At 38.8% G+C, this 27,108-nt stretch overlaps 1 protein-coding gene across 5 annotated transcripts in view; it reads left to right on the forward strand.

Moving 5' to 3' along the window:
* Positions 1–4,293: 4,293 nt before the first annotated feature.
* The window catches only part of LOC110293760 (protein argonaute-3), an 80,419-nt gene continuing 57,604 nt past the window's right edge, over positions 4,294–27,108 (forward strand). For all 5 annotated transcript variants that reach the window (XR_015047315.1, XM_029475685.2, XM_029475684.2 and 2 more), the window contains exons 1-3: positions 4,294–4,560; positions 16,593–16,764; positions 25,395–25,515. Coding sequence is in view for 4 of the 5 variants with exons in the window: in XM_029475685.2 (XP_029331545.1) it covers positions 4,542–4,560; positions 16,593–16,764; positions 25,395–25,515 (312 nt within the window). In the remaining variant the exon portion in view is untranslated. The remainder of the gene's footprint in view (positions 4,561–16,592; positions 16,765–25,394; positions 25,516–27,108) is intronic.

Raw genomic sequence — 27,108 nt, forward strand, 5'->3', positions numbered from 1 at the left:
ATGGCGGGGGCGGGGGGGGGGGGCAAATCAAGAAGTGATACTGAGACAAGGTTTGGTGGTACGCACCTTTAACCCCAACAGCTGGGAGGCAGAGACTGGTGATCTCTGAGTCAAGGCTAGCCTGATGCATACGTTGAGTTCCAGGTCAGTCAGAGCGACATAGTAAGACCGTGTCTCAAAAACCAAAACCAAACAAACAAAAACACAAGGGATGGCGTCTATAATCCTGAACGTGAAGTAAGCCAAAATGTAATGTTCCTGCATCTTCAGGTGAGCAGAGTAGGAAAAGATCTCTTGGTGTCAGCAAATTATCTTTCAGATACTTTCACCCCCAACTTCAGGGGTTTCTTGGGTTTGTATCTTAAGCTGGTGGCATAGTTGTTGAGCTTGAAAGGTCTGGTATCTTCCCTAGTACTACTAGAACACTGATTTCTCAACACTGGGGAAGAAGGTGCAGAGGAGGATTCTGGCAGAGAGCCACTGAGGAATTATCACTGGCAGACAGTGTACATATAATAGGTCTAGCTGTCCTCTGGAGGCCAAGTGTTATGACTTTGCAAATTATAACACTAAGCCTTTGGTTACCACCTGTCAAATTCCTCTGGGATATGGCCGCCTAGACACCAGGATCCTTCCAGTTGCAAATCTTAAAGGAAGTTGGTTGAACTTGAACAACATATTCCTGGTTGAAATAAGACAAATTTATTTTATTTTGGTTTTTCAAGATAGGGTTTCTCAGTGTACCAGATCCCTAACTATCCTGGACTTGCTTTGTAGACCAAGTTAGCCTAGAACTCTGCATTGAGATTAAAGGTATGCACCACCACCTCCCAGTGACACAGAAGGTGTTTGTTTTTGTTTTTCTATTTTGAAAGACTTAGCAATCCGTTGCTTCTTATAGAACCCAGGACTACCAGCCCAGGAATGGCACCACCCACAATGGGCCCTCCCACCCTTAATCACTCATTGAGAAAAATGCCTTACAGCTGAATTTCGTGGAGGCAGTTCCTCAAGGGAGGCTCCTTTCTCTGTGATAACTCCAGCTTGTGTCAAGTTGACATACAAAACTAGCCAGTACAGATAGCCTTTTTAGTACTGGTTGAACAATCTTCCCTCTTGCCTTTGACGCTAGAATCTTACGGCAGTTAGGGTTTAGAGGTTAACGTTATGGTGAAAGATCGTACTTAGAAGTTCTAAGCCTCGGTCATGCTTTACCAGGCTGCTGTCAATATCACTTCAGTAATGATGCATTGGAATACTAAATGGATTCTCATTTCCCAGACATTGTTTTGACTATAGGCTGAGGAAGGTTTACACGCTTGGGAAGATATGCAGAGAACATGAAAGAAGCAATCCTTCAAAGCAGCCATGTCAGAAGTTAGGACTTTTTTTCCCCTTACAGTGTTTCTTTCTAAAACAAAGAAATCTTCCTCTGGATGCCATTGCAATTCAGGCTTCATGTCTCACTGGCTCATTTTCTCATGCCACTGGGAAAGCAAAGTCATCCTTTATAAGACATTAGTGGGACTTATCCTTTGCATCGTAAGGACTAGGACAGTTAGTTATGTCTGACAAGACAGAAGCAGGTAAGGACTGTTGGGTGGGTACCGTGGCATATGGAGAGTAGTAGAGAGCCTTCAGCCTTGGCTCCGTGTGTTCTTACACGACTGGTGGGGGCTGTCATTTTTTAGTGGTGTATCTTCCCTAACACAGGAAGTAGACTTCAGACACATGAAGGGCTGTAGAATAACAGTGGCAGTTGGGAAGAAAGTGAGTATTCTTAAATCCCCGAATCTCATTTGTAGGCCTCAAGGCCTTACCACACGTTACTGTAGGAAGTTTGAAATGCACTGAGCATTTGGTATTTTAATGTGCTTTGTCATGGTGACTGTCATGTATCTGTGTAACTATTTGATACCCTGATATTTTTGTTGGGTGGTTCGTGTAGTTTACTCCTTTTTAAATTTGGTTGGTTGTCTTAATGAGCTATGAAAGCATATAAAATTCAAGAAATAAGTTCTTTGTTGGAGATAATATGTGTATATATACACATATGTGTACATACATAACATAATTTTTCCTAACCCATGGCTTGCCTTTCATTTTGAATAGGAAAAAACTTCCCATTTTTATGTCCAATTTTTTAATGTAAAGTTAAATTTACTGTCTTTCTAAATTTTCTAGTTCATGCTTTTTTTTTAGTCATATTTAAAGAAATTTTGCATTGTCTGGCTGAGGTGGTTGCTGGGGTGCTCAGTGCGCAGTGTTCACTGCTTCCTGTGCACCTGAGACTTTGTACTGTTTTATAGTTCTTCCTTCTGAAAACCATCAATGCCATCAGACATAAGCCCACAGTTTTATCCGACTTCTTGAGCCCTATCCTTGAAAACAATCCAGCCAGCCAGCCAGCAAATAGTTAATGTGCTCTTACAGGACAGCAACAAGCATTGCTCTGGTACTGAAGGTGTGGCAGTTAACAAGATACACAAAACTCTATGTCCTGAAGATTAGGCTCATTTGGAAATCAGTTACCCCAAACAGTATTTGGCCAGGGGAAAACCTCATACAACTTTTCATCGGCAAGAAGCTCCTAGACCTTTTTGCCTCCCTACTTTAAATTTTAATTCATGAGTTTTTCATGGGGGGTTACCCTAAAACAGTAAAAGCCAAAGTAGATAGGAACCCATCATAGCCATTTGTTGGATTTCACTGACTCTAAGGATGCAAATCTTCCTATAGTGTTAAAAAAGGCAGCACCTTCGAAAAGATGGATCAGTGGTTATGATCACTGGCTGTTCTTCCAGAGAACCTAAGTGCTTCCCAGCACCCACGATGGCTCACAACTGTTTCAACTCGAGTCCCAGGAATCTGCCACCCTCTTCTTGCCTCCGTGACACCAGACGTGCATAGATCAGACACCACCACACACATTTGAAAACAAATAAAAGCATGCTGTTTGTCACCACACCATGTTTTTCTGGAAGCTAGTTGAGCTTGCATTCATTCAAAGAACTAGTTCCAGAATCAAGAGATTGGGGGTAGGATAGGTCCTTGCACAAGTCTGAGATTTAGTTCTTATGGCTTAGGTCAATATGGATTGTATATAATCAGAGCTTGAACATGACTTTTAAGATGTGCTCTTTCATCTGGGGATGTTTAAGAGTATTTTCAGTCAACAGGAAGAGAGGCAGAATTGGTGTGCTAGATGTGGCTTGGAGTCACTTCCATGCATTAAATGTTTATTATGTAGTCAGCATATTTATTAAGTGCCTCAAAATTGTAACTATAGTAAATATTTTTGTTACTAACATTTGGGAGGTTTTTGGGGTTTTTTTTGTTTGTTTGTTTGTTTTCTGTGTGCATTGTTACATGTTGGTCTTTCAGTTTTTCTGATGAGGAAACTAAAGTCCAAAGATAAAGTGACTAATCCAAAAACCCAAAACGGGATCGTGAAAATAAAATCTTTCTCAATTCTCTTAAAAAAAAAAGAAAGAAAGAAATATATGTCAAAACATTACTGGTTCATTGGGACACGGGGAAAAATACTGAATCATTGCTAAGCTTGCATGAAGTATCTGGTTTCACGAAGCCAAGTATTTTTAAAAGACGGACTATTTGCCGGATAATGAGCTGGGTCTAGTCTCCCAAAGGTTCCCAGTCAGCAGAAAAGCACCAGACCGGATCGGATCGGGGGAAACTGGAGACTGACCAATTTGGCTGTAAAAGTCTCGAGTCCCAAGGAAGAGAAGGTTTAGCAGGTGTTTAAACACTGGAAAGTCGTTTAGGTTCCTCAATGTATTAGGAGACTGTTTAAACATAAACATAATTCCATCTGGTATTCATGGAACGTCCCGTTTCTTGTTCATCCGTTTAAAAACTATATTGAACTTGTGGTCACCGCCTAGTGCACGTGCTCCAAGCGGGTATGGCAGACGGAGCTGGGAGGGAGGATGCCCTTGGCTGGTCACCCGCCACTCTCAGGTAGGATGTACCTCAGGTAAGCTCCGCGGGCTGGCAGCGACGTCGCCTCAAGCAGCGGTCCTCAACTGGGAGGCTGGCACGGGGAAAGCTGGCCTCTCACTCGGGATTGTCGCCGTCAGGCACAGCGGGTGCAGGGCGACCGCCCATCCGCGGCTCCGCCCCAGCCAGGCACGGGCTCACCCGCCCACAGAACCCCAGACGTTGTTGCTCCCGCAAGGCTCTGGCTTGAGGCGAGCTGCGGACCGGGAGGGAGAGCGGGGCGCGATCCGGAGAGCGGAAGTGACGAGAGCGGGCTTCCGGGGGCGACCGGGAAAAGCGAGCGGCAGCGGCGGCGGGGCGGCTGGCGGGTCGGGAAGCTGCACGCGTCAGCAGCTGTAGGCGACGCAAGTTCCGGACCTGGCTCCAGCGTCCTCACTCAGGACTGTCGCCGCTCTTACCTCGCTGCAGGCTGTCTGTCTCCCCCGACTGTGCCTCTTGTGTTCTGAGCTTTCCGAGGGCGTCCGCTCCTCGCCTCTGTGGTGGCACCTTTCTCTCGTGAAGCACTCCCCCCAGCTCCATGAATGGAAATCGGCTCCGCAGGTGAGGCGAGCTGCGGGACAGGGCAGGTGGGGTCGTTACCCCGACGTTGTCCCCTGAGCATCCTTGTTCCTTCCACTTCAGGTGCTGTCAGGGCACATAATGAGGGAGTTGCGGGCTTTCAGGCCCAACGCGGGTGGCCTCTCCGCAGCTCCGGGACCTACACTCTTGGGGTCATTGAGTTGGCGAAACTACAAGGAGGGGTTAAATTTGGGGTTCTGTAGGTGATGACATCCCCCTAAAGTGCTTTCCCCTGAGGATGGAGAGAAGTTTGCCCTTGCTTTTGGAATTCTTGTTGAAAATGTAAAGGGTGCGCTTGTCCTTTAACCGGGTCGTGTGTCCCATGGATGCAGAACAAGACAGGCATATCACCCTTATCTACCTCTTAGTATAGTTTGAGGATGCTCTGAGATAATCAATGTGATATCGTTTTTAATTGGTGCTCGGGAGACGTCAGATGTAAGATGGCATTGCTCCCACCCCTGGTTCTCAGTGTCTGTGACAGTGGGGTGTGTAGTTTCTGAGGAGCTCGGAGATGTCCTGTCACTCTGGACCACTGCTTATGTAGAAGGCAGAGCTTCGGGATGCTGACACTATTTCCCCTCTATTTTTCTATTCCCTACACAGAAGTTGCCATATACCTGGAAATCTGAAATTTAGGATTTGTCTCTTGAGGGGGAAAAAAAAAAAATAGAGGTCTTGAGAAAAGGAAGCCGGCCTGGATAGTGCTTTTCTTTAAAAAGGAAAAAGTAGTCAGCAGTTCCAAAGTAATTGATAGAGTAACATGAAATAGGTGTTACATAACGGCCTGCTGGCCCAGCAGTCACCCTGTTCTCCAGTTTGAAAGTTCTCTTCATCCACAAGATCAGTAATGTATTGTTTTCATATATTTGGGGGATTGGCTTGTTATTATATTATAGCAAGTCACTGAATTTCATATCTCATTATGCCAATTTGAAAGGTCCCCAAATATAAGAGAAAAAAAAAAAAAACCCAAAACTAAAACTAGCAACATAGAAGGCCTTCAAATCGGTTCAGGGCATAATTGTCGAAGGGATACAAAAAGGCATTTCCATTATTATGTGGAATTTCTTTCCACTCAGTGTCTACCATTTTTTCCCTTTCTATGTTCCATTTTTTTCCTCATATTTTCTTAACAGTGAAATATGTCTAGGCTGTGAAGTTTTGGACTCTTATTATCAATATCTGTGTTTCCAGACTGTATTCTCCATGCTTTAAAAGTTTACATTCTGTCTGTACTGCTTTTACTTTATAAGCTATCTGATTCTTTCCAGTTCTCTGATTTTTACATAGCTACCCTGTTGTCAAGCCTGGAAAACTAAATAGGACATTTAAGGTTGTGTTAATTATCTACCTAAAACTTTTGAAGATCTTTCCTCCAAATTGAGTATTTCCCCTATTTGGGCTTTTCATGTGAAAATATTGACATGTGTTGATTATTTGTGGTATCGGGCCAACTACTCAGCTGATAAAATTAGCTAAGCCTGACTCAGAAAGTAAAATGTACCTTTTCTTTTTGGGTGGTGTTTTGATAAAATATAGAGCAGTTGATGTCTTCACCTCAGGGTAGGTATAGTTAAGATTTATTAACTAGTTTGGCAATGTTGGCTCACACCTCGGTCCCAACATTCAGGAGGCAGAGATGGTTCAGTCTCTGTGAGTTGGAGGCCAGCCTCGTTTACATAGAGAGTTCCAGGCCAGCTGGGGCTACTTAGTGAGACCCTGTTTAAACAAACAAACAAACAACAAAAACAGCCAAATTGTTAATTGAATAAAAACAACCAAAACAGTTCTACCGGCCATGCTTGGCCATCTTGAAATATAAAATTTGTTCTTCAGTGAAGTTTATGTGTGACTGACTGTTGTTTAATATCAGGCTGAAGGTTGTTATCAAAATATTTCTTTTGGTTGGGTGTGGAGACTCCATGGCATTAACCTCAACACCTGGAAGGCAGAAACAAGTGGGTTTCTGTGAGTTTGAGGCCAGTCTAGTCTACATAGTAAGTTCTAGGCCAGCCAGAGCTACATAGTGAGACAGAAAGGAAGGAAGGAAGGAAGGGAGGGAGGGAGGGAGGAAGGAAGGAAGGAAGGAAGGAAGGAAGGAAGGAAGGAAGGAAGGAAGGAAGGAAGGAAGGAAGGAAGGAGAAACAGAGAAAAAGGGAGAGAGAGTTTTTTGTGTTGTTTTTGCGATTTTTATGTAATCGTGAAATTGAAACATACTTAGGAAAATAGACAACTAGGTTTTAAATTCAGATTTGACATTTTTTAGATATGTGGGCTGGAGAGATGGCTCAGCAAGTAAGAGCACTTGCTGTTCCAGCCGAGGACCCGGGCTTGGTTCCTAGCACCATGTGGTAGCTCAAAACTATAACTTCAGTCCCAGGGGATCTGATGCCCTCTCCTGACCTCCAAGGGCATCAGGCATGCATATAGTGCACATACATACGTGCTGGTAAAACATTCATACACATAAAGCAATATAATAAATCTTAAATGTGAAAAAATAGATATAGGTGCTTTCTAACAGTCTATTAGATTAGTACTGAAATTTTGGGTCTCAAATTCTGTTTTCCTTTTAGTGCAATAGAGGATATCAAATATAATTATCATGTAATTATTTAGTGATAGAGCATTCCTTACTAAAAATATTTATTCTTTCTTTCCTATTTGCATGAAATATTACAAGGGTTATTTGTGAAACTAGGTCTCCTTGTGTAGATTAAAGCTGTATGCCATCATGCCTAGCTCTGTAAGGCATTTTTCAGTTGTCCTATACAGTCCACTAATTAGTACCACCTCAACTTCAATTTAACAACAAAAAAGGGAATAACTCATTTTAAATAATAATTTGGCATTTATGTTTATAATTCCATAGGGATAAATCTGATAAAACTTTTTTTGGTCTAATTACAATTGAGTTAAATAAAATAAATGGGCTATGCTTTGTTTCTAAATAAAATGAGAACAGGAAAATCAGGCAATGTTCATGTAAACACTACCTATTTTGAACCCTAGGACTCTAGTTTATATTTTTAGGTAAAGCCCAGCTGTTATTCAGAAAGGAATTATACTTAAATGTAAATATTCTCTAATAATCTATGTGAAGATGGGCATTTCAGTTATGGACTGCTTTCCTAGTGTACTCCAAATTCCATCCCTAACATTGGAGGTGAAAAGGCCACTTATTTTTAATCATAAATTACTACTATGTAAGTAGAGTTGTTGTGGCTGATAGTTTTATATAATCTTGCAAAAAAGTTTTACTTACTTTTACCTTAATGAGTGTTTGACTACATGTATGTGTCACTTATACCATGTGTGTGTCTGGTGCTCACAGAGGCCACAAGAGGGCATTGACTCCCCTGGGACTGGAATTAGAGTGTAGTGAGCTGCCATTTGTCAGTGCTGGGAACCCAACCTTGGTCCTCTTGAAGAACAGGAAGTTCTCTAACTGCTGAGCCATCTCTCCAGCCCTCTTAAGTTAAACTTTTAATTTTGTGTTAGAGCCCGGTATTTCTTTTATTGATGAAAATGTTTTGAGTCAGAAGCACTTGCAAAAGGAACGCACGTGCAACCAAGCCTGACCCAGATCTCATATGCAAGCAGAGAACTGACTCCCAAAAGTTGTCCCATCCACACAGACATCCACACTCAATAAACAAACAAACAGTATGGGGAGGGAAACAAAGGCCCATTTGGGTCCAGATTTCAGAAGAATAAAAGCTGAATGTAAAGGAAGCTGGAAGTAAATGAAGAATGAGACTGGAGTCTGGCATGATGGGGTGCTCCTGTCATCTCAGCCTGAGAGAGAATTTTGACTTGGAAGCCATCCTGGGCTACATAGTCAGACTCCATCTCCAAATAAAAGGGAGGGTTTGAAGAAGAGGTTTAGAGTAAGAGATTCAAAATAACTGACATACACAGTGCCATCAGATTCTCAGGTTAGTGTTTAAAACAATCCATACTTTGGGAAGTAATCATTACTGTAAGCATTTTATATGTATGGCTTGTTTGGGGTGGAACAATGTTATATTGCCCCTTTGTGTGGTAGTTGTGAATTTGGAAGTACTAATTTTTTCCTACTGTATTACCACTTAAAAGTTTGTTTTCTTGCTGCTGTCCTGAGATGGCCACTATAACATTGTAGAATTTGCTACTTAAGACTGGCATTAGACTTGAATTACAAAAACCATACAAGCTTATTTTGATTATTGTTTTAGAATTTAATTTTTCTATCAGTGATAGAGTACTCAGAGAGAATAGTAAAAAGGAGACAAGCCGGGCATGGTGGCGCACGCCTTTAATCCCAGCACTGGGGAGGCAGAGGCAGGCAGATTTCTGAGTTCGAGGCCAGCCCGGTCTATAGAGTGAGTTCCAGGACAGCCAGGGCTATACAGAGAAACCCTGTCTCAAAAAACCAAAAAAAAAAAAAAAGGAGACAAATGTCACTTTTCTTTTTTTTTTTTAAAGAAATTATGTTTGTAATATATAAAATAGTTGGTTATATTATAACATTTTATATGTGTATATAATGTACTTTGAATATAATCACCCACTTTTTTCTGTTAAATAAAGACTTTAGGCCCCAGTGTGGTGACCAGCACTCAGAAGGGGGAGGCAGGTTCTCTGAGTTTTATGACTGCATAGTCTACATAGTGAGTTTCAGGTCAGTCAGGACTATATAGTGAGACCCTGTCTCAAAAATGTTAAACTTTAAAGAAGAGGTAAAAACAAGACAAAATAAAACGTATGTAGCTTAAAATGTAGTCTTATAAACATAAAGAAAATATTTTAAAATACCCATGAGCCTATCACTATGACACAACTAATTTTTACTTTTAAAAATCAAATTAGAAACTAGTCAACCATAAGAAAGGTGCCTTGAAAAACAGTAAAATGAATGAAAAGATAAATAGATACTATTTCCTTTTATTCTCTGGGTAAATTTTGCCTAATAAGTTGGTTTTCATGTATGTTAGTTTATATTTTTCATTGGGAACACTGTATTTGTTTGTTTCCTCCGTAAGCCTGGCCAAACAGCATGCCAAGAAGCCAGGGGCCCTATAAAGGGAGAGTTCCTGAAGAGTTAGTTCTCGCTTGTATATATGGAAAAAATCCTAGCTCTGAGAGGAATTCTTGCCAAATTGTCTTTAGCTGCTGGATTCTAGCTGAAAATTATTTTACTTTATATTATAGATATCTAGATTCATTTGATTTCTAAATTCTTAAGATACCTGAAAGACAAACTGAAGCCAGTGTTTTTGTTAATTTAACAAAACTTTCTTTTACAGCACTTAAACCTTAAAATGTAATTTGTTTTAAATAGTTAATATATAAGAGAAAAAAGGCCAAAGTTATAGATCTGTTCTTAGGAAAGTAAAACTAAAAAGATAATTTATTCTCAGCTGATTTTGTTTCTTGTCCTTTTCAGTTTCAGAGGGCTAGGTTGAACAACATTTAGCAGACATTCCTACTTTCTAATTCACTTCTCTAGAATACTCATAGACCCTCATTCTTGGCTCATTAGCAAAACGGTGTGAGAAAGAATATTCTGTGTTTTTCTACCATAATGATTATGCTGTTAGGATGCGTGAACAGCCTTTCTGTATTGGGAGTTGCTGTGGTTTTCTACCATTATCTCTGTTAATATTAATGACTCTCTCTGGCTAGCCAATGATTTAAAAAAAAGACTATTGAGATTCAAACAACTAATGCTTTCTCTTACTTTATAAATGTAGATTTCTGTGGATTGATAAGCAGTTAAAATGAATGAAAAGAAATAGATGCTATTTCCTTTAATTCGGTCAAATTTTGCTTAATATGTTGGTATTAATATATTAGTTTATTTTTATACATAATATATTAGTTTATATTTATATTGATTTTGTGGATTGGTTCGTACATTTGTCTAGAATATCAGCTTAATAAAATAGTCTGTAAGTATTCATTTTATATCATATACTTATTTTATTCTTTTAATAATTTTCAGATTCTTGGGAAATCAGAAATTATGCAATATAAACATGAATAAATGAAATATTTTTAGATTTTTTTCATAGTTAGAAGGAAATTTGCAAGAAAAATTTCACAATTAATAAATTTATGTACTATTTTAGTTTTATTTAATACTATTTTGCTACTCTTCTGATTTCTAAATCTTCTAACAGCATAAGTTATTCATAATATCTATTTGAATTTTAAAAATAGTTAATAGATTACAAAATCTATTAATATTAATATTTACTCTTATTTTCAAGGGAGAAAATTCTTCAAAAGATTTCTTCCTATAGTAACATCTGAGGCACTTAACCCTTAACACGTTTAATATTGTGTAAGTGATTGTCTAGGTATAGAGAATATGACTACAGCCACTGTCTTTCTTGGCGAGTTTATGTATAAATAAATAAGTGGACTTTGAAACTGGCAAATAGGAGCTTACTAGAAGGTTCGTGCTAATGTGCACTAGTGTAAGTCTGTGCACAGAAGGCAGAAACCACAGGCCTTCCACTCAGTTACATTTGCACTAGTGTAAGTCTGTACACAGCAGGCAGAAACCACAGGCCTTCCACTCAGTTACATTTGGAGATGAACTTAGTACATTTACTTTTCTGAAACAAACTTTTTTTTTTTTTTTTTTTTTTTTTTGGTTTTTCGAGACAGGGTTTCTCTGTGTAGCCCTGGCTGTCCTGGAACTCACTTTGTAGACCAGGCTGGCCTCGAACTCAGAAATCCGCCTGCCTCTGCCTCCCAAGTGCTGGGATTAAAGGCGTGAGCCACCACTGCCCAGCTTGAAACAAACATTTTTAACTCTAGACCAATAAATACATATTCCTTGTTTTAAAAAGCAAAACTATAAAGGAATGCAAAAATAACATTATATAACAATATTATTCTAACCCTCACATAAAACTATCAGTCTGGCATGGTGGTGATTGCTTGTAATCCCAAAGCAAGCATAGAAGGACTTAAAGGAAAAAAAATGTTGCTGGCGGTAGTGGCACACACCTTTGGAGGCAGCAGGAATTCTGTGAGTTTAAGAGCAAGTTCTAAGACAGCCAGGGCTACATAGAGAAATCCTGTGGGGTTGGGGGACAGTGAGGAGAGAAAAAAAGTTGGCCTGTTTGTCATGTTGTTTTTACTTCTACCTTTACTATTAAATCATGTATCATGAGTATTCTCCCGATGTCATTATTTATACCTATGTGTTCGCAATGATAACTTTTATGGGTATATACATTTAATTTTTAATATGTTAATCAGTCTTATAGGTGGTAATTTAGATTTTTCCATCTTTTTCTTCATTATGGATAAAACTTTGGCAAGTATCTTAGTACATAGTACACAAATCTTTGAATACTAGTTCAGTGCTGCCTATTGTATAAATTCCTAGAAATAAGATTGGTAGAGCAGGTATTCTATGAATATTAAAGCAAAATTTCCATAATTTGAGGGCTGGAGAGATGGTTTAGTGAATAAGAGCACTGGCTGCTCTTTTTGGGGTCCTGAGTTTGATTCTCAGTACCCATGTGGAGAAACCCTGTCTCAATATATAAATGAAATTATTAAAAGATACACAGGTAAGCTAGTGAGATGGCTTAGTTGGTAAAGGTGCTTGTTACCAAGCCTGATCACCTGAGGCCAATCCCCAGGACTCCACATGATGGAAGGGGAGAACTGACTCCCACATGCTGTTTTCTGACCTCCATAAATGTTCCATGATATGCACATAAGTAAGTAAATAAATATAAGAACCTAAATTTTTATGCTATTAAAACACAAAAATATACTCAACCAAAATAGAAAAAGAAAAATTTTTTAACAAAATTAGAACTATACGTGATGGAAGTCACATTAAAGCCAATATTCAAGAAGCATTTTCCAGAAGTATCACCACCCTCAGCTAGACTTTTTTTTTTTAACTGTGGTAAAATACACATACCATGAAATTTATCTTCTATACACTTAAATGTATAGCTCACTAGTGATAAAGTGCATTCACACTGTTGTGCAAACAATCATTAGAATTCTTATCTTGGAAAACTGAAATTTACTTCCTCTTGGCTCCTGCCATAGCCCCTAACAATTACATTTCTTCCTGTCTTATTTATTTGTTTGTTTGTTTGTTTTTTGAGCCAGGGTTTCTCTGTGTATCCCTGGCTGCCCTGGAACTCACTCTGTAGACCAGGCTGCTCTCCAACTGCCTCTGCCTCTGCCTCTGCCTCCTGAGTGCTGGATTAAAGTCGTGCACCACCTTCTTCTTCCTGTCTTTAAAACAAAGCAAAAGACTGTTTATTTCTTATTTTGTGTCTGGAGAGGAAGCCACCCATAAGAGGCAGCTTGTAGAGCTGATTCTGTTCTTCCATCCTGTGGGTTTGGGGATTAAGCTCAGGTTGTCAGCTTTAGCAGCGAGTGCCTTTACCCACTGAACCTTCTTGCTGGCCTTCTCTCTGATTTTTTTAAATAGAAGTTATACATATCTCATATGGTGGTAACACAGTGCTTGTCTTTTTGTAACTGGCTATTTCACTTAATATTATGTCCTAAAGTTGGTCTATATTGTAGTATGTGTCAAGAATTTCTTCTAAGGTTGAATACTTTGCCATTAGGTGTATCTTCCACACCTATCCATAATCCATAACATTTAAGTTGCTTTTTATCCTTTTGCTGTTGTAAATAATGCTCCAATAAACATTCATGTTAAATTATCTTTGTTCAAGTTTTTTCCTTTAAATTCTTAAACACACACATACAAACACACATTCATATACCTTCCTCCCCTAAAGTAGAATTACTGGATCATATAATCCCAACATTGATGTAGTCTACTAGACTAAGTGCATTTGCCACCAAGTCTGAGGATCTGAGTTCAATCCTTGGGCCCCGTATGGTGAAAGGCGAGAAGTGATTCTTGAAAGTTGTCCTCCGACCTCCACACATGTACCACAGCAAGCATATGTACGCCCTTCCCCAGACAAACTACCAATGACAGAAGATTTGCAACAAAACAAAATGTAAAAACTTATTGTACCATATGCTACTCTGTTACTTTCAAGATTCATTTTGACTATGTGTACATGTATGTGTGAGTCCTGTGGCAGCATATTTATAAGTACATGTACATATAAGTACAGGTGTCCACAGAGGCCAGAGGAAGGCATCAGATCTCAGGAGCTGGGATTATAGATAGTTGTGAGCAACATACTGTGCGTGCTGGGAACTGAACTGGAACCCTCTGCAAGAACAGTCTATATTCTTAACAGCTTAGACATCTCTCCAGCCCATACTCTTTCTGTTCTTTCCACATTATGTATGTATGTATGTACATACTTAACTACCTACCTACTTATCTATGTGTATATGGTCGTTTTGCCTCTGTGCAACATGTATGTATGTGCCCATCATCTGTTGAGGACAGAAGCGGGTATCAGATCCTTTGGAATAGAAGTTCTAAAGAGAGGATAATGAGCTGCCATTTGGATACTGAGAATCCAACCTTGGTCCATTGGAAAAGCAGCCAGTGCTCTTTTTTTTTTTTTTTTTCCAAGACAGGGTTTCTCTGTGTAGCTCTGGCTGTCCTGGAACTCACTCTGTAGACCAGGCTGGCTTCGAACTTAGAAATCAGCCTGCCTCTGCCTAATTAAAGGCGTGTGCCACCACTGCCTGGCTGCAGCCAGTGCTCTTAACCACTGAGCCACTTCTCCAGCTTCTTTCTGCTGGTATTTTACAAAACACTGTACAGTTTTCCAGAGTGTACCATTTTTCTATAGTGTGCCATTTTCTATTTCTATCAGAAGATACTATTGTGTGTCAGTAAACTGTCTTTTCCTGGTAATTTGCCGATTTCATCACTGTCAAATTTATTGTCAGGATTTTTTTAATGTCTTCTGGTGATTCCTTTAAAAAAAAAGATCTGGCATTGTTTATTTAAGTGGTTTTCTTCATTTAAATAAAATCAGTATTGCTTGAAATTTCCAGTTTGTCAGTGAAGTGGTTCGGTGAGTAAAAGTGCTTACTGACAAGCCAGACCACCTCAGTTTAATCCCTGGGACCCATATGATGAAAGAAGACAACTGACTCCTTCAAGTTGTCCAGTGACATCTACCTGTTTAGCCCCCCCACACACACACTTACACACATACATAATATATATAAATTAATTTTGACTAAATATATATAATGTAAAAATCTTGAAGTTTATTTTTCAGATAAATCATTTTTGATCATTTTGTCATCTAATTACTGTTATAGATTGATTTTCTTCCTTTTTTTTTTTTTTTTTTTTTTTTGAGACAGGGTTTCTCTGTGTAGGCCTGGCTGTCCTAGAATTCACTCTGTAGACCAGGCTGTCCTCAAACTCAGAAATCCGCCTGCCTCTGCCTCCCAAGTGCTGGGATGAAAAGCCACGCCCAGCTCCTCTGTCATTTTTGTTTGTTTGTTTGTTTCTTTCTTTTTTTTTTTTTTTTGGTTTTTCGAGACAGGGTTTCTCTGTATAGCCCTGGCTGTCCTGGCACTCACTTTGTAGACCAGGCTGGCCTCGAACTCAGAAATCCGCCTGCCTCTGCCTCCCGAGTGCTGGGATTAAAGGCGTGCGCCACCACGCCCGGCTGTGTTTGTTTGTTTCTTGTGACAAGTTCTTATGTAAACTAAGCTGGCCTCTTAACTCACTGTGTACCCAGTGCTGACCTTAAATTCCTGATTCTTCTGTTTCTTCTTCCTAAGTGTTAGGATTTCAGCCATATACTGCCCTCAAGTAGTCTACATTTTAGTGTGTGTGTGTTATGCTTATGTATATATGTGTTTGTGTAGGTTAAATTAAAAATTATTGTATGGGTGTGTGAGAGTTTTGCCCGTACCATGTACATGGCTAGTGTCTAAGGAAGTCAAGGTATCAGATTCCCTGATACTGGAATTATAGATGATTATGAACCACTGTGTGGGTGTTGGGAACCGAACCCACGTCCACTACAGAAGCAGCAAGTGCTCTTACCCACTGAGCCATCTCTCCAGCCCCTCCACCTTATTTTTTTGAGATACTTTCTCACTGAACCTGAAGCTTGAGGTTTCAGCAAGACTGGCTGGCACACGGGTGCCTGGGAGCCTTCTGTCTCTGCCTTCAGTGCTGGGATTCTAGGCACACCTATCCATTCATGGGTTTCTCCCCACACCCAAACTCAGGTCCTTGTGCTTACACAGTGAACACTTCATCCACTCTAGCCTCTGTTTTCCTTTAATTATTATTATTATTATTGTTGTTGTTGTTGTTGCTGTTATTAATAATAATAATAATTTTATTCATTTACATTTCAAATGAAGTCTCCCTTCCTGGTTATCCCTCAACAAACCCTCATTCTATTCTCCCTCTCCCTCCTCCCCTTTGCATCTATGAGGGTCCTCCTCCACCCACTTACCCACTCCTGCCTCACTGCTCTAGCATCCCCCTACACTGGGGCTTCAAGCCTCCATTAATCTCAGATAAGGCCATCCTCTGCTACATATGTAGCAGATACAGCCAACCATCTGATAGAGCCTGGGGACCCCAATGGAAGAGCTAGGGGAAAGACTGAAGGAACTAAAGGGGATTACAGCCCCCATAGGAAGAACAGTAGCAACCAGCCAGACCACCCAGAGTGCCTAGAGACTAAACCACCAACCAAAGAGTATTCGTTTTACTTTTTATCTGAAGTTGTATTCTTTATTTTCATTTTTTTTATTTTGGGTTTGGGTCTTACTTTAGTCTAGATGTATTTTACTGTTAGTGCCAGCTACCTGGGTCTAATATGTACTGGCTTACTTGAGTTTGCATAGTTCTTCTGTCTCTCCTTTCCAGAGCATAGTTGTTTGTTTTTAATGAAGAGAATAAGATGAGATGAAAGAAATTGAAATGTTAGGAATAATGTCACCTTTCAGGACCAAGTTTAAGCATTTATCAGCTGTACCTATAGTTCTAACCTACTGTAAGATTATATAAATATGGCTTTTAACTGTGTGAATTTTTTTTTTCTTCTCCCTGACAGGACCCATTGGGGCCCAGCCCCTATTCATAGTGCCCAGAAGACCTGGGTATGGCACTATGGGCAAACCCATTAAACTGTTGGCTAACTGTTTTCAAGTTGAAATCCCAAAGATTGATGTCTACCTCTATGAAGTTGACATCAAACCAGACAAGTGTCCTCGAAGAGTGAACAGGTAAGAACCATGGAGTTTAGCTGACATTTGCTATTTGTATTTGCCCTAGAAAATTGGTTATGACTGTCTTACATATTTAAATAACACTAACTTATAACACTTTGACCAGAAATACATGATAATTTGTTTTGAAATTTGTACTTCAGTAGATGATAAGAAAAATCTTCAAATGTTCTTGAGATTATCTCACTATCTATGACCTTACATGTTATTCCTTTGGTAATAAATAAAGTTTAAGCATTGGGTGTGGTAGTGCATGCCCCATTTGAGAGGCAGAGGCAGGTGGATCTCTGAATTCAAGTCTAGCCAGAGCTACAGACTAAGTCCAAGACAGCCAGGACTACACAGGGAAACCCTGTCTTGAAGAGAGAGGTGGGCTGTGAGCAGGATGGAAAGTGAATTAATAAAATAAAAAGAATTAATAAGAACAAGCAGACTTATAAATATAGTCAAGGGAAGTCTAAAATAAAAATATTTGGAAAAGACATAAAAATCTGATTAAATTATAACATGTTATAATCATACACATGTAATATGAGTATGTATGTAATATATGATTATATATGCATATATTTATATATGCAATCGAATCTTTTTTTAAAAGGATATATTCATTTTATGTATGAGTGCTCTATCTGCATGTACACCTGCATGCTAGAAAAGGGCATCAAATCCAATTACAGATGGTTGTGAGCCACCATGTAGTTGCTGTGAATTGAACTCTGGACCTCTGAAAAGAGCAATAGATTCTTTCAATATACTATTATATATTGATTATTTGTGTGTGCAATATATATTTGAATATCCACTTTTGAAATAGAAAGCACAAGAACAAAACAAAAAGGTTTGAGTCATGTTCACATGTTTGAAATCTGGCCAAGCATCCTAAGCATGTCTTTTGTGTTGCTACTAGGTAGTTCCTTCTTCCTCAGTCTGAATGCTGGTGTTACAGACATGGGTCACCATGGGCCTTTTTTCAATTCCTTCTGAGTATTACCAAAATAGTTAAGGGTCAAAATGCAGCAGTTAGTTCTAGCTAACCTTTTCAAAATGGATAAAGCCACATCAAATTGTATCTATCTAATGTAAAGATTATGTTCTACCTTCTATAATGTCACAGTTACCTTCTTTTTAAGTGACTGTGGTTTTCCAATAACTCTTGAGCATGAGGTATTTCTTGTTCTTATGCTACATATACAGATCTGTAACAGTAAGACATTAATAACAATACTAGAGTAGTTACTCTAGCCAAAAAAGTTTGCACTGTAGTCAGAGGCTTTCTCATGGTGAGATACCCAGGAAATACTGTGAGTCACTCTGTGAGTCAGCTTCTTGCAGACTTGCTCTCCACACTTATTTTCTGCTTTTGGGTGTATGTGTTAGCTTCATCTACTTTTTGTTTGGTTGGTTTATTTTGATTTAAAATGACTATTTTATGGCTGGAGAGATGGCTCAGCAGTTAAAAGCACTGGCTGCTTTAGGTAGCTCACAACCATTTGTAACTACATTCCTGGGGGATCCAACACTCTCTTTGGGCCTTTGTGGGCACCAGGTAATACATGATGCATAGACATACACGCAGGCAAGACACTTAGGCACATAAATACATTTTTTAAATGTATAAAAAAAGAAAGGAAATGATCATTTGGTAAGAGAGCAAGTTTGCCGGGCAGTGGTGGTGCATGCCTTTAATCCTAGCACTTGGGAGGCAGAGGCAGGCGGATTTCTGAGTTCGAGGCCAGCCTGGTCTACAAAGTGAGTTCCAGGACAGCCAGGGCTATACAGAGAAACCCTGTCTCGAAAAACAAAAAACAAACAAACAAACAAACAAACAAAAAAAGAGAGCAAGTTTAATATGCACATCTAAAACAATGTATGTACTTTGAAAGAGGTGAGTGGTGTCACAACAACTAAACTTGATACGTGTTAGAAGTAGGACCTCAGGTCTGTCCAGCTAAACGTGTATGGGAGGGAACCTGAGGAGACATTAAACATTTCTTCAAGATCTGTAAGTGTGGAAATGAAATACTTGTTCATTAAGTTAGAGTTTACAGTCTGTGTACCACAGGATGATGGTACTAAGATGAAGGCAGTGCTAGTTGAGGTAAGAGTGGGAAGGTAGGCTGTAGCCTTCTAAAAGACTCAACATACCCAAAATTATTTTCTTAAACACTCTTTTTAAGTTAAAATGTTGGGCTGATTGGCCTAGTACAGTGGCATACACCTTTAATCCTTGCAGCAAGGCAGAGGAAAGTGGATGTCTGAGTTCCAGACAATCTGGTTTACATAGCAAGTTCCAGTACAACCTGAGCTACACAGTAAGACTTCATCTAAAACAAACAAAATGCTGGCAAGATTGCTTAGTGGATAAAGGTCCCTGTTATACCTGATTACCTGAGACCCACATGGCAGAAGGAGAGAACTGGTTCCTTCATGTTGTCCTCTGGCCTCCACATGCATGCTATGGCACATGCACCTACCTACCTACCTACCTTCCTACCTACCTACCTTCCTACCTACTTACCTACCTTCCTACCTACCTACCTTCCGACCTTCCTACCTACCTACCTACCTACATACATTCCTACCTACCTACCTACCTTCCTACCTACCTACCTACCTACCTACCTTCCTACCTACCTTCCTACCTTCCTACCTACCTACCTTCCTACCTACCTACCTTCCTACCTACCTACCTTCCTACCTACCTACCTTCCTTCCTACCTACCTACCTACCTACCTTCCTTCCTTCCTACCTACCTACCTACCTACCTACCTTCCTACCTACCTACCTTCCTACCTTCTTACCTACCTACCTACACAAACACACAATAAATAATATAATTAAAATTTTTAAGTTAAAATGTATAAGCTTAAATTTTTTCTCAACCCTACTTTTTTTTAAGATTTATTTATTTATTTCATGTATGTGTGTACACTGTCACTGTCTTCAGACACACCAGAAGAGAGCATCAGATCCCATTACAGATGGTTGTGAGCCACCATGTGGTTGCTGGGAATTGAACTCAGGACCTCTGGAAGAGCAGTCAGTGCTCTTAACCACTGAGCCATCTGTCCAGCCCTCAACCCTACTTTTAATGATAGCTCTTAAATGCTTTAATCTACCTTCTAGCCCACCACCCACCAGAGGTAGTGGAAAAGAAAGATTATTAGGGGAAGTGAACCTGTTTAGAACTTGTTCTTTGAAGCAAATCCAATCTGTGTTGTCATGCCGGGCATGGTGGCGCACACCTTTATTCCCAGCACTCGGGAGGCAGAGGCAGGCAGATTTCTGAGTTCGAGGCCAGCCTGGTCCTCAAAGTGAGTTCCAGGACAGCCAGGGCTACACAGAGAAACCCTGTCTCAAAAAAAAAAAAAAAAAAAAAAAAACCAACCAACCAAACAACAACAACAACAACAAAAACAAAACAAAAAAAAAAAAACCCAATCTGTGTTGTCAGGAAATCAGTCGATCAGTTCACAGGATTCAGCAGTGGCAGCTCAATCCACTTGCAAATACTTCACAGATATACCAGCAGTTCAGTTCAGTAGTGTCAGCTAGCAAACAAAACTCATCAGCAGTGACATAACTCAGCAGAAACTCCAAGGCCTTAACCAAATCCTTAGGAGAGATCAGGCCAGGAGAAGTTCTTTGCCATGCCTTTCAGTGAAGCTAAGGCGCAAGACCCAGAAGCGTTGCAAAGGTAGCTAGGTAGGTATACAAGCCTTCTCACAGTCCATCGGGTCCTATTTATACTCCCTTCAAACATCATGTGTCCTCCATGGGTCTTGCCTCAGCATGTGAGTCTATCTTAACAAAATTCCACATGAGTCTGCATCAGCTGAAATCACTCTGCCAATCAGCCTGAGTTTGAGGAAGTGGCAAGAAGCCGCCAGAACCACCAGAAGTTTTTTGGTGCATTTCTCTCTATGGAGTCACAACAAACAGAGCTCAGCTATGCAATGTAAGGTGAATCACTACATGTGTGCTGTTAGTGAAGAATCCTTCATCACGTGTCCTTTTACATGCTTGCTTTAGCAGAACATCCTTTCACCTGTGTCCATTTTAGGACAACACTCCTTTACATATTTGCCCCAACAAAACACCATCAGACACAACTGACTTCCCAAAGAAGCCATAAGTTTCCACTTCAAAACTCTTATGTATTTTAGTTATGTTAGTCTCATGTCTTATAAAGCTCAGAAATTGTTTTAATGATACACACAAATGTTCTGCTAGAAATTCTACATTTGAACAAAGAAATCAAGACACTATATTCCCAACTTCTCCACTTCTATTGTTAAAGTAGAAGACAGATATTCTATAACTATACTGTACTGAAACTCAGTTAATAGTTCCTGATAATTGGTAGAATTCATTCTTGGGATTAGAATGTTTAAAAGTTAGGGGTGTTGGCTTACACTTGTAATCCAGAATTTAGGAGGAAGGCTGAAGTAGGTGGTTTGGTATGAATTTGATGCCAGCTTTAGGCTATAGAGTGATGATAACCTGTTATTATTTATAAAAAGAAAAAGAAAAACAGTTTATTATGTTTGATGATAATGCACTGTGTTTTATCCATTTATTATTTGAAAAACCTCTGTTATACTTCAAACATATTTGTGAGGGTCTATGAGAGTGCTCCAAGTGTTTGTTTTGCAAGCATGAGGTCCTGAGTTCAATCCCTTAGGTCATTCATCCACACTCATGCACACACATGTGCACATGCACACACCTATATATACTTGCACACCCCACACACATATACACAAACATATAAACTCTTCCTTTAAATAATTTAAATAAATTCTAACTGATGAGCATTATTTCTTTTTTATTTTTGCGTTTGCATAATTGTAATTTTAACATTTAATATTTCATAGTCTTGGGATTTCTGTTGCTGTGATGAAACACCATGACCTTTGAAAAACAAGTTGTGGAGGAAAGGATTTGGCTTATGCTTCCATATCACTGTTCATCATCAAAGGAAGTCAGAGCAAAAACTCAAACAGGGCAGGAACCTTAAGGCAGGAGCTGATGGAGAGGCCATGGAGGAGTGCTACTTGATCTTCATAGCTTATTCAGCCCACTTTTATAACTCAGGACCAGGAGCCCAAGGATGGTACCACCCACAGTGGGCTAGGTCCTCCCTCATCAATCACTAGGAAAATGCCTTTACAGGCTTTCTTATAGCCTGAACTTATAGAGGCATTTCCTTAATTGAGGTTCCCTCTTCTTAGATGATTTTAGCTTGTCAAGGTGACATAAAACTAGCCACCACAATTAATGATTTTCATTGAGGCTTTTGCGTATATGTCTATCTTTTGGCTTTATTTTATGTCTATGAGTGTTTTACATGAATGTTTATGCACCATGTGTGTGCCTACAGACTGTTGTGAGCTACCATAAGGGTGCTAAAAACTGAACCCTAGTTCTCTGTAAGAACAGCAAATGCTTCCTTTATCACTGAGCTATCTCCAGCTCCATATGTATCTTGAACATAGTCATAGCATTCCTCAACCTTGCTTCTTATACAGATTGCTTTTTTTCCTTTATGTTGTCCGGTCCCATGGCCTGCTAATGGCTATGGGGATGTATACTTTACTTTTTTAATTCTAGCTTCCAGTTGTGAAGGTAAAAATATGTAACGCTTGGACATCTGTTTCTGGTTCAGTCATTTAGTGTATGACTTGTTCCATCATGTTTCCTCCAGCTGTTTTTCTTTCTGGCTGAGAAATAACAATTATGTGTACATATATATGTATATATATGCAAAGATTTAAAATTTTTAAATGCTTCTAGTTCTAAGCATTTCAGATAAGGAATATGCAGTCTGTATTGAGGTAGTATTTCTTGAACAGCAACTCAAAAGTATGAAGCCACAGGTGAACAAATGGATTAATTCAGGAATATAAAATTAAGAGTTCATTTAAGCAGGTATGTAGTCAATGTTAAAACAGTTGTGGGCAAAGATTGTTATAGTGACTAATCCTGACTGTGAATATAGAATATAAATGGGATGTCTTCAGTTCAACAGGAAGAATGTAGAACTCCAATGGGTGCAAAGGAAACAAACAGGGCATTTGCAGAAGAGTAGAAACACACTCCGATGTTCAAATTACTTAATAATGAATGAGAGCTAAATTTAAAAAGGTTTTAAGTCATGCCCACCAGGCTAGTAAATATTAGAAAGCAAAATCTTGACTGAGACATAATAAAATAGAACATCAAAGGGTGTGTTGATTATTATAACTATTTAGGAGAGCAATTCAGTAGTTCATTATTCATAGTAGTTCATTGATAAAATTCGTTTTGAGCTACACTCCTTTTTCTGGTACATAACCAGAGGTGAATTCTTACATCAGTTCATAAGGATACATGCATGGAAATGATGCATTGCAGCTGTGTTTCTTTCATAGCTGTCAGCTAGATAAATAAGTTTACTTGATGGGAGAATAGCTAAATAATGTAGAGTATGTTATATCAGAAATGAATCAAGTGAGTTTAAAATCATTTACAATTGCTTTTCATAGATGAAGCCTTTGAAAATAATTTTGAAAAATAACTATTTTGAAAAAATAACTGGTCTTGCCACAGCAGTACTTTTAAAAAATCACATATGGAAGGTAAAGGTAGGAACACATAGGAGTACATGGCTTACCAAGGGCATCAGAAGGGATAACTTAGGAGGATGCACATAGGAAGTGGAGCCGGCAGGAAGGACATCAGTTAGCTAGAGGGGTCTCTGTGTGGAGAACTGACACGAATGATGAACTCAACTCTTCTGTTTTTCTTTCTCTGTCCACTAGGCTGGCAGGGAACTCCTAGAGATCCACCTCTCCCTACCCCCACCCCCGTTTCCAGGGTGCTGGGATGAAAGGCATGGGCCACCACACCCAGCCCTAAACCAGGCATGTGTACTTTAGGAATAAAAGAATAGCATAAGGATTTATTTAGCTGTGATATATTTTAAGTAGGATTGTAAGGTTGTAGTAACTCAGATTGGAAAGTTACTTATGCTGTGGAGAGGTAGTAGGATCATCAAGTCATCAGGGAAAGAGATCAGCCAGGTTTCAAATTGGGGAAATTGATGAATATGGAGGCACCATTAATTAAATGGAAGTAATAACAAAATAAAACCAGATTTCACTCAGAAATGTTGTTCAATTCAACTTTAGATGTTTTCTACTCAGTTTTGGGAGGTCACTGAAATAGATCAACTGTCCACCACTAAAAACTTTATTAAGGAACTACCGTGTGCTGTATATCAAACCAGGATGTTTTTATCTCTGAGATATTCTGGCCCTACTGTTTCAATAGCCTCTGCCATTTTGATGTTTAGAGTGGTTTGGGCTTCTAGGATTTAGTAAGCTTAAAAACAATTGTTGAGTTTAAAAGAAATCTAACAAATGAGATTTGTATGATATATTTGTATGATATTTGGCAGTGATATATATTTTTTAAAAATTGGACTTTTTAATAGCCACAAGAGGAAACTTTAAATAGCAAAGTCTTTGAAATTTGTTGAACCCCAAGGTTAATAGATGAATCAAATCTTTGGTGTCACATTACACATGAAAGACATGATATTGATTTAAAACAGTTTTCAGTAAAACACAAAATTCGAAAAACGGGGTAGGAAATAGAGATTTTCATTCTGTGTAGAAAATTTTCCTGGGAATTAAGTCAGCTTGGTTTCTTTTCTTGTTATGGAAAATTCTGACTTTCTTCTCTCCCTTTCCTTCCTACTTGTCTGGGCTAGATTTTAATCTTTGATTCTACTTTAAATCATACCAGTACTGTACAGGGTACTCTCATTGTGATGTATTGAGAGTGTGTAAACACTTCCTCTCCAGACATAAATTGGCATATATTTCTTTAGGTATCTTTCACTGTCTTAAAGCATTTGTGAGTAAAACAATATATTGGTTTGTAGGTATTTGGTATAATTCTCTAGAGACTAAAATTTTTTAAATGTAAGTCTCTAATACCTTTCCATGTTACTATATATTGGGATCATAATGTTGCTGAATGAAACTAGAGTGTTCTCTTTGTGGTACTGGGGAGTGAGCATAGGGCCTTGTCTATGCTAGCAAGTGTTCTACCGCTGAGCTCCATTCCCAGCTGGACATTTCACAGACCCTCCCTGATGAGGTGTATTGTAAGAGTGGGGACTGTAAGGAACATAGATGTGTTCATTGCTCTAAAGAACTCACTGTAGGAATGAAGAATATAATTATGGTGTGATAGACTGACTGTTCTAAGTAGAGATACAAACAAGATGTATTAGCACAGTGTAAAGAACATTTTTTTTTTTTGAGAGAGAAAGGTAAATAGTTGGGGAGAGCTTAGAGAAGATGAAAGAGATTTTGAATCAAATTCTAATAGTAGTTTTCTAATCAACAGTATCCTCAAATGATTAATTCATTGGATTTATTCTTTTTATTTTTTTGGTCTGAGAAATATGTGTCATCCTTTGCCAGCAATCAATCTTTCTGCTATTTTAAGCTGTGGTCTGAAAGCAAATCTTGTTTTAAGGTCATTAAACAGTTCCAGGAACAATTTCATTTGATAATTTTGTGTTTCATCTTGCAGAGGGTTATGTGAATGTATTTTTTCCCTTTCTTAGAGAAGTAGTTGATTCAATGGTTCAGCATTTTAAAGTGACTATATTTGGAGACCGTAGACCAGTTTATGATGGAAAAAGAAGCCTTTACACAGCCAATCCACTTCCTGTGGCAACCACTGGGGTAAGATGTGTTTCTTTATTGTAGAGCTGCACTTGTGCTATGTCTCCTGTATTTTATTCTTATTTTAGATTTATTTATTCTTATTTTATGTAATTTACTTATTCTTATTTTCTATGAGTGTTTTGCCTGCATGTGTGTCTATGCACCATGTTTATACAGTGTCCAAGAAGGCCAGAAAAGGACATCTGACTCCTTGTGATTGGAGTTATAGCTAGTTGTATGCAGCCTTGTGGGTGCTGGGAACCAAGCCTAGGTCCTCTACAAGACCAGGTACTCTTACCACTGAGCCATTTCCTTGGCCCCTATATCTCCCTTTAAATTATTTTACTACCATTTTAAATTACAATCTGTGTAACTATGATCATTTTTAAATCTCTGTTGAAATAATTGCAGGTTTACCACAAAAGCTTCAAGAACAGTGCAGAACCCTCACATACCTTTCACTCAGACTCAGTAATGCCTTTAACATTTGCTGCACTGATCTTAACTTTTTTTCTTACTCTCTCTTGCTCTTTCACTATTGGTTGATATATTAATATAGAGAACACACATACATACTTAGCTTTCCTGAATCCATTCACACTTGGCTTACATATATTATGCTCATTAATAATACTTAAACATATATTGTTCCCTAACAGTAAGGATTAAAAACTATACTCTATTTACCAACTTAATTAAGTTTAATATTGACATAAGACTTTTTTCTAGTCTATAATTCATATTCTAGTATTGCCCATTGTTTTAATTATGTTCATTAGTGTCTTGCCCTCCTCTGATAAAGAATCCAGTCCAGGATCATGCTAACAGGCATCACATCTCTAGTCCTTATTATGGAACAATTCTCTAGCCTTTTTCTTTTCTTTTATGATGTAAACAAGATGGAATATCATAGGCAAGTTATTTTTCAACTGGCCCTGAAATGTGTTTGTTATCTCCTTCTACCTGGTTATGTTTTTGTTTTTTTTTAAGATTTATTTATTTATTATATGCAATTACAATGTAGATGTCTTCAGACACTCCAGAAGAGGAAGTCAGATCCCGTTCCAGATGGTTGTGAGCCACCATGTGGTTGCTGGGATTTGAACTCCGGACCTTCGGAAGAGCAATCGGGTGCTCTTACCCACTGAGCCATCTCACCAGCCCCCTGGTTATGTTTTGTTTATATATTTTTGGCCATAATATTGCAAGAATGTTCTTCTTTTATCACTGTGGTTGTACCTAGAGGTACATACTATATATTTGTTCCATTAATGATAATGTTAACTTTAACCATTTGGTTAAGTTGATTTCTGCCAGCTTTTCCTACCAAGATATTCCTTTTCTCCTTGTATTTAGTCTTTTAAGGGGAAGTATTCTTTTTGTTTTTTGTTTGTTTGTTTTCAATTATAAAGTACAAATAGCATCTTAGTCATCTTTAAAGTACAATTCACTGCTGTCAAGTACCTTTACAATGCTATATAACCATTAACCCCATCCACTCCACTAACTGTCTTTATCCTGTTAAATTGAAGCTCTGTACCTACTAAACATTCCCATCAACCCGTGCCCACTAACATTCTCCTTTCTGGGTCTGAAGTTGACACCACTAGA

The sequence above is a fragment of the Mus caroli genome, unplaced genomic scaffold (genome assembly GCF_978045245.1).
Source record: "Mus caroli unplaced genomic scaffold, Mus_caroli_1 scaffold_6, whole genome shotgun sequence".
Taxonomy (NCBI): Eukaryota; Metazoa; Chordata; class Mammalia; order Rodentia; family Muridae; genus Mus; species Mus caroli.